The 8,707-nt window shown below is 47.3% G+C and overlaps 1 protein-coding gene across 1 annotated transcript in view; it reads left to right on the forward strand.

Annotated features, from left to right (window-relative positions):
* Positions 1–8,707, forward strand: part of PREX1 (phosphatidylinositol-3,4,5-trisphosphate dependent Rac exchange factor 1) — a 138,880-nt gene that overhangs the window by 64,682 nt on the left and 65,491 nt on the right. The window contains exons 7-8 of the mRNA XM_023741468.1: positions 4,453–4,571; positions 6,590–6,774. Of these exons, the coding sequence (XP_023597236.1) occupies positions 4,453–4,571; positions 6,590–6,774 (304 nt within the window). The remainder of the gene's footprint in view (positions 1–4,452; positions 4,572–6,589; positions 6,775–8,707) is intronic.

An 8,707-nucleotide genomic window follows, 5' to 3' on the forward strand; every position in this document is an offset into this window, starting at 1 on the left:
TGATTCCAGTTGTGCTGGATTCCATGTGGGCCTTTTCAGACTTTCCCTTTGGCTGCCACAGCTCCTTTAAGGCCATTCCCTGCCTCTGTTCTGGAATGAACCGGGCTGGCCAGAGGGGAAGGGCACATCTGTCTCTGGAGAGAATCTGGCAGGCTGCTGGCATTCCTGCCTCTAGATAGAGAGCCAGAGGGCTGGGCTCCGAGAGGTCCAGGGACCGGGCAGTGATGGCTAGAACTCCAGGCCTGACTTTCACGTGGTCACAGGAGACGCCTGAAGCTGCTAGGTGTCTGCCGACTGTGTTTTCATCCCTGCCTGGTTCAAGCAGGGCACCGCCCATCCGGGACCGGTGTCAGAGGAGGTCTCTAACTCAGAGTGTTTCCATTCAAAATGTCAGAAGTAGAGGGGAGGGTTTTGAAAGCCCATCCCCCATTCTACAGAAGGGGAAACTGAGGCCCAGAAGAATTAAGTCTCGTATATCTCAACTGCCTGCTTACTGTCTTAGAGGCTTATTAGTAGTGTGACGTTGATCTTTTTGTGCCTCTGTTTTCTCTTCGGTTAATGAGGATAAAAGTAGCCCCCATCTCATGGGAGTGCTTTTTAGAACAATACCTGGTGCATGGTGTGTACAGTAGAAGAACTATAGATATGTATTTTCAGTTGAGTGTCTGGCTCTCAACCACACTCAAATTGTGTCTGAAACAGGACTCTTCGTTTTCATCTCAACTCCCACTCTAAACCTTTTCCTTCTCTGGTCTTCCTCATTCTCAGGAAACGGCCACCATTTACCCAGGTGATCAGGCCAAAATTGTGGTCGTCCTTGCTTCTGACTTGCCCTCACCCCCATATTCTCTTTGTCAACAAATCCTTTCCATTCTTTTATCAGAACTTAAACACAATTCCATTAGAAAGTCCAAGAGGGGTTTTGTGTGTGTGTGTGTGATAAGCTGATTGTAAAATTTATATGAAAATGCAAAGAGACAAAAAATAGCTAAGACATTTGTGAAGAAGAAGTCCAAAGAACTTTTATTACCAGATATCAAGGCTTATTATAAAGCCACAGTAAGTAAGACAGGGTAGTATTGGTGTAAAAACAAACAAATAGATTAATGGCACAGAATAGAGGTAGATCCACATATAAGCAACCATTTGAATTTCAGCAAAGGTGCAGTGCGGTTCAAGAAACAGTGCTTGGTCAGTTTAGCATCTGATGGGAAAAAAATGAGTCTTGACACCTACCTCACACCATATACAAAAATCAACCTCAGATGGACTGTAGGGTTTAAATGTGAAAGATAAAACAATAAAGCTTCTAGAAGAAAACATAGGAGAATATTTTATTTTCATGTTTTCAGGGTAAGCAAAGATTTCTTAAATAGAATAAAAAATATAAAGGAAAAATACATAAATTAGAATATGTTAAAATTAAGAACTTTTATTCATGAAAAGGTATCGTGAACAGAGTAAGAATCTAAGTCACAGACTGGGAGAAGTTCTTTGCAATCCATACAGCTGACAACGGACTTATGCAGAATAGATAAAGAAGTCCTATAAACCAAATTCTGTCCTCTGCCTGTTTTTGTATATAACGTTCTATTGGAATATAACTGCATCCATTCCTTTTTGTATTGTCTATGTCCCTGGGTGGTGCAAACAGTTAAGTGCTCAGTTAGTAGCTGAAAAGTTGGTGGTTCAAACCTACCTAGAGGCCTCAGAAGACAGGCCTGGTGATCTGCTTCCAAAAAGTCACAGCCTTGAAAACCCTATGGAGCAGTTGCACTCTGACACATAATTGTCAGCAGCTACTAACAACAGGATGGCTGCTTTCAAGGCACAAGGCCAGAGTTGAGTAGTTGTGACGGAGACCATATGGGCTGCAGCACTGAAAATATTTACTGTCTGGCCCTTTTCAGAAAAAGTTTGCCAACCCCTGCTATAAATCATTCAGAAGAAGATCACCCAACAGAAAAATGGGCAAGGGGCAGTCATTTTCCAAAGGAAGATACCAGATGGTGAATAAACATGAAAAGGTGTTCAACCTTGTTACTCTTCAGGGAAATACAGATGAAATGTTTAATGAGATACTACTGTATACCCACCAGCATGGCCAAAATGAGAAATAAAAATACCAGCTGTGGGGAAGGTGGAGCAACTGGAACACACGCCTATGCTGCTGGGTAAATTGGTCCAATGATTTTAGAAAACAGGTTGGCAGTGTCTACTAAAGCTGGTCATGCATATTCCTTAGATCTCAGCAGTTCCACTCTTAGATATATAACCCAAAGAAATGTGCACATATGTTCTTCGGAAGATACTTACCAGAACATTCCCAGCAGCACCAAACTGAAAACAACCCAAATGTCCATCACTATTGCTACCCTAACAACACGGGTGAATCTCACAGTCATGATGGTGAGCAAAAGGATCCAGACACAAAGGAGCACACACTGTGTGATTCTGTTTATGTGAAGTTCAGAAACTGGCAAAGCGAATCTATGGGGTTAGTCCTCAGAATAGTGGCCGCCCTTGGGGGAATGTGGAGAGTCACTGGAACGGGGCACAAGGGAGGCTTCCGAAGGGCTAGAAATGCTTACACAGGTGTGTTCGCTTTGTAAAAATTAGTTGTGCCATATACTTCTGTGACTTTTTTTGAATGGATTTTATACTGTAATAAAAAGTTTGCAAAAATACAGCTATGACATACATATGTATATACGCATGTATATATACACATACAAGCCATCCTCCTCTCTTGCCTCCGTTACTGTGGTGTCTTCTCTCCGTTCTCCCTGTCTCCCCCTCAACCCCTCCCAGTCTATTCTCCATAGGCAGCCAGAGGGAGTCTTCTGGAACTTAAGTCAGATCATGTTATGCCTCAGTTCTAACCCTCCACGCCTCCTATCTCATACACAGAGTGAAGGCAAAATCTTCACCTTGGCCAGCATTCCCTGAAGCCGGCCCGCAGGCCAGTAGGATCTGATCTGTGTGACTCCTCTGGCCTTCCTCCCTGTGCCCTCCGCCTCCCCCTCACCCACTTGGCCCCAGTCACACTGGCCTTAGAGCATGGCTGGCAGACTCCCGCCTTGGGGCCATGTCCTCGAGTACTTTCCTCTGCCTGGACCGTGCTTCCCCAGATATCCTCATAGTTCCTTCCTTACCTTCTTCAGGGCTTTGCTCAGATGATGTCTCTTCAGTGAGGCCTTCCCTGACACCCCCATTCATTAAAATCTCAACACCCTCTACCTCCAGCCCCCCATCCACCAAAGCATTTAGCACTTCTGACCTATTGTGTGCTTTACTGATTTATTTACTGTCCCTGGGCCTCCTGCACCCTGCATTAGAAGATCAACTCTCAGAGACTTTGATGTGTTCACCGCTACAGCCTCAGTGCCTAGAATAGCACCTGGCACGCAGTAGGTGCTCAGTAAATGCTTTTTGAATGCCTGGATGGATCCCCTGGTGACTCGTAACTTGGTGTCCTCCCATAGGAAGTGCTGGCCAGATATTTGGGCCAGTGGTGGAGTGAGTACCCAAGGGAATGAGTGAATGGTGGGTGGGTGGATGACGGATGGATGGACTGCCTTCCCCAAGCTCTCTTTCCACTCTGGTCTTGTTTCTGGAAGTCTTTGTCTGTTTATTAGAAACTCAATGGGCCTTTCCCACTTTCTAGCCAAGAAGAATGGGTTTCTGTTGCTTCTTATTGGTTTCTCATCTGATGTTTTCTGTTAGCTGAAAAGTAGCTCTGAAAGGTCAGCAAGGCTCTTATCCTGTTTTACAGATGAGGAAACTGTGGCTGGGAGAGGAGAAGTGACTTGCTCAAGCCATGCAGCCACCAGAGGCCCCTACTTCTGATCTAGCACCCCTACCTGCCCTGAGTTCCCCTCAGTATTTCTGCTCTCCCCTTGCTCTGTTGAAAACATTTGTATTCTGGTGTCTTAGTCATCTAGGGCTGCTGTAACAGAAATACCACAAGTGGATGGTTTTAACAAAGGGAAGTTTATTTCCTTACAGTAAAGTAGCCTGAAAGTCCAAATTCAAGGTGTCAGCTCCAGGGGAAGGCTTTCTCTCTCTCGGCCTTCTCATCAGTGTTCCCCCAGACTAGGAGCTTCTCGGCGCAGGGACCCTGGTCCAAAGGACGCGCTCTGCTCCTGGCACTGCTTTCTTGATGGTATGAGTTCCCCCTGTCTCACTGCTCACTTCTGTCTTTTATATCTCAAGAGATTGCCTCAGGATGCAATCCAGTCTTGTAGATCCAGTCCTGCCTTACTAACACAACTGCCACCCATCCTCCCTCCTTAACATCATAGAGGTAGGATTTACAACATACAGGAAAATCACACAGTACCAGGAATCATGGCCCAGCCAAACTGATGCACACATTTTTGGGGGGACATAATTCAATCCATGGCATCTGGTGTGAGGTGCAGGGGGCGCTGACTTCCCATTGTTTTTCAGGGTCACCGGGAGCAAGAAATCAACCAAGAGGACCAAATCCATCAATGGCTCCCTCTACATCTTCAGGGGGCGAATCAACACGGAAGTCATGGAGGTGGAGAACGTGGAAGATGGGACAGGTATCCCTCTCCCCTAGCCCTTGTCTGAGCCCAGCCCCTCCTGCTCCTTGGCCCTCTCTATTTCATTTAAACGACTTTTTCTCCTTTATTGTGAAACGTAAGGCTGGCTAAGCACTCAACTGCTAACTGAAAGGTCGGCGGTTTGAACCTATCAGCTGCTCTGCGGGTGAAAGATGTGGCAGTCTGCTTCCGTAAAGATCACAGCCTTGGAAACCCTATGGGGCAGTTCTACTCTGTTGTGTAGGGTTGCTATGAGTCGGAACCCACTTGATGGCAACAGGTTTGGTTCTTTGGTTTTATTGTGAAATGTAACCTATCTACAGAAAAGTGCCTGAAACATAAATACATAAAGTGAACACCCAGGTAGCCAGCCAGTATCTTAGTTATCTAGTGCTGCTGTAACACAAATACCACAAGTGGATGGCTTTAAAGAACAGAAATTTATTTTCTCACAGTTTAGGAAGTCAGAAGTCCAAATTCAGGGCACCAACTACAGAGAAGAGCTCTGTCTGTTGGCTCTGGGGAAAGACCCTTGTCTCAGCTTCTGTAGCCCCGGTGTTCGTCAGTTCCTTGTCGATCTTCAGGTGGCGTCTGCCCCCCTTCAGTGTCTGCTTGTCTCTGTGTCTGTGATGTTGTTTATATTACTCAGAGGTGATTAGGTTGGAGACACCCCCTACGCTGATACGGTCTCATTAACATAACAAAGAAAACCCTATTTCCAAGTGGGATTACATCCACAGGTATAGGCATCAGAACTCCGACACATATTTTGGGGGGACGCAATTCAAGCTATAACACCCAGGTTAAGAAATAAACCGCTGCCAGCACCCCAGAAGTCCATCACCAGCTCCTTTGCAGTGACCACTCCTTTCTTCCAGCGGAACTAACCTCTGTCTGAATTTTGTGATAACCATTTTCTTGCTTTTAAAAAATATTTTTACCTCCTAAGTATGCATTACTGAACATTTTAATTTTCCCTGTCTGAATCTTATATAATAAGTTGGAATGACGCCATATACATTCTTTCGCATCTTGCTTCATTCACTCAGCATCATGTGGGTGAGATTCCGCCATGTTTCTGTGTGTAGCTCTTGGTAGCTGGTTGATTTATTTCTGTGGTGGTGTAGTATTCCACTGTGGAGATATTATACAACGTAGCCATTCTTTTGGTGGTGGCCTCTCGGATTATTGCCACTGCTCACTATTGTGAATAGTGATGCCGAGCCATCTTGCAGGCATCTGTTGGTGTATCTGTCCTTGAGTTTGTCTAGGGCAGGGTTCTTGGTTGGTTTTGAGCCGCCGAGCCCTTTGGCAGTCTTGTAAAACCTGTCAACCCTCCTCAGGCGCAGAGTATGACCATCTGTAACTACTCTAGCTAATGCCAACCTGTTTGCGAAGAGGTTTGCCATTTAGCATCCAAACCAGCAGTGTGAAGGGCATAATCGGGCTTGCACTGAGATTTTAAGTAACCCAGGTGCCTGAGTAAGACAGTTGAGGCTGGGAAGCATTCCTGGGCTCCAGGTAGTGGTCTCCCGTGAGCTACTCCTGAGCCTGTGCCAGAGCTGTGAGGTCTTAGGAAAAAAGAAAAAAAACAAAACAAAACAAAACAATCAGTTGCCATCAAGTTTCCGACTCTTGTCAACTCCGTGTGTGTCAGAGAACTGTCCTTCATAGGGTTTATAATGACTGCTTTTTGGAAGTAGATTGCTAGGCCTTTCTTCTGAGGTGCCTCTGGGTGGACTCAAACCTTCAACCTTTTGATTAGCAGTTGAGTATGTTGAAGTCCCCTGTAACTGAGGGCTTGGGAGAATGTCCTCTTCTTCCACCAGAGAATAGACAGGAGAAGAGTAAGCACTGGAGGGGCTAGAAGTTCCGCTCCCGAATGCTTTTCCCTATTGATGCCCCAGCCCTGTCCTTCTGGAGCAGGAAGGGCTAGTCCACCGACCCTAACTTACAGAATGTTGAGAGTCGTACGGCTGAGTTCACGCTCACCCACCTTTGCCTCCTGCCCCTGCCAGCGGATTACCACAGCCATGGCTACACCGTCACCAATGGCTGGAAGATCCACAACACGGCCAAGAACAAGTGGTTTGTCTGCATGGCCAAGACAGCTGAGGAGAAGCAGAAGTGGCTGGACGCCATCATCCGTGAGCGGGAGCAGCGTGAGAGTGAGTGGCTGGACCCTTGCCGGGCCATCCCGAGAGTGGCGGCTTTGGGGGGCTTTCTAGGATCCCTGGGGTCCGTGCGGCTTCCTCGGGCTAGTCGCTTCTGCAGAGGGTGGGCTGTGCCTAGGGGAGGGGCTTACGGTCTTTTCCAGAAAGGTCAGAGGCAGGGAGAATCAGGTCTTTGAAGGGGGAGCTCTGGGGCTGTTTCCTAACGTGATAGTACCTCAGAGGTCACCCAAGGTCATCTGCTCCAGTCCACTGGGCAGATGGTGAAACTGAGGCCCAGGGAGGAGAAGGACTCATCCAAGGTCTTGCTGATGGGGTTGGTTGGCCAGAGATTCGGCCTTGAGGATTGGAATCTGAGATGCTGCCCCATATACCTCTTTCCCCTTGGGGGACCCCCACTGCCTCACCCTCTGCATGGCCCTATCCCCTTCATCTGGAATTTTCTTTCTTTGAGATTCACCCAGTGTGAGTCTGGGAGTGGAGTCCTTTGGGACCACCAATAACCTCGGTCAGGGAACCCCTCTGGCCTGAGCACCCGAGGCAGCTCACATAAGGAAGTGGGGGTGTGTGTGACAGCTGGGTGGGGTTGGGGGTGGGCATGGAGCTGTGTTGAGGCATTTATTGTGCACAGAACCAGGCTGGGAAAGGGGAGGCCTCGGTGTGTTTGGGAGAGAGTTACTTTGGTTTCCCAAACCTCAGTGATCTTGTCTGATAAATGGGGATAAAAGTTCCTGTGACAGAGGGTGGCTGTGTGGCTACAATGAGGTCTTGGGATTTGACCACACTTGGAAATTTGACCCAAGACCCTCAAAGCCCTCCCCACCTCCCATTTTACAGAAGAGGAAAGTGAGGCCCAGTTTCCTCCATATCCAGCTGCCTGCTTGAAATCACTTGGGGTGTCATAGTACCTCAGAGTTACTTTGTCTGAAACAGAACTTTCCATTTCCCCCCTACTTTCTGCCCTAAACCTGCTCTTCCCCTTGACTTCCCCATCTCAGCAAATGGGCTGTATTTGCTCAGGAGCTCAGACTCAAAATCTTTGTGTCATCCTTGATTCCCCCACTCCCCACGTGCAATAGATCAACAAGGCCTTTAGTTCTGCCTTCCACAGATATGCCAAATCCATCCACCTGTCTCCTTTCCCCCCTTCCACCCAAGCACACATCCCCATCACCTCTCAGGATCATGGCTAGATCAATTGATTTCTTCTTTTTTTTTTTTTTTTTTTACAGAATCTAGAGATCTGGATTTTTAGGGATCTTATTTTCTGATTTTGAATGTTGCCTCAAAATTTATTAAAATGCCATCAGGCCAGATAAACTCTGAACTTGGCCCTGGGTTGTGCAGTTTGTGACCTCTGAGACTGAGCAGGGCTGGATGTGTAGTCAAGACTGGGGCTGGGGTTCAGGGTGTGGGCTGGCCTGGGTGCAGCTGATCAGTATCTTTGTGGTCAGAATCGAGGGCTGTGATCAGTGCTGGGCATATGTGATCGGGGTGGCCTGAGTGGGCCTCGGTCATTAGAATCAGGGTGTTGTCCAAACCCTGATGTCGGGGCTGGGTTTTTAGGGTGGTATGTGTAGTGGTCATGAGCTCAGCTAGAGCCAAACTTCTGGGTCCAAATCCTGGTTCCACCACTTCTCACTGGGCAGTCTTAGACAGAGACCTTAACTTCTCTGGGCCTCAGTTTCTTCATCTGTAAAATGAGGATAATAATGGTATCTGCCTCCTATGCTTCTTGCGAGGACTAAAAGGCAGATGTAAAGCATTTTCTGTTATCATTTGTCATTGCTGTTATTGTCAGGATTGGATAGGGGCCAAGAAAATGATGAGGGGCAGGGAATGGACTTGGGGTTCTGTGTGTGTTGCCTGGAAGAATGGCCAGACCTCCATGCCTGCCTGGAATAAAGATCTCACCAGGCTTTCTGATAAGCTCTGAATTTGGAAACCCACCCTCAGGTTGGAGAG

Source organism: Trichechus manatus, unplaced genomic scaffold (genome assembly GCF_000243295.1).
Source record: "Trichechus manatus latirostris isolate Lorelei unplaced genomic scaffold, TriManLat1.0 scaffold00008, whole genome shotgun sequence".
NCBI classification, from domain to species: Eukaryota; Metazoa; Chordata; class Mammalia; order Sirenia; family Trichechidae; genus Trichechus; species Trichechus manatus.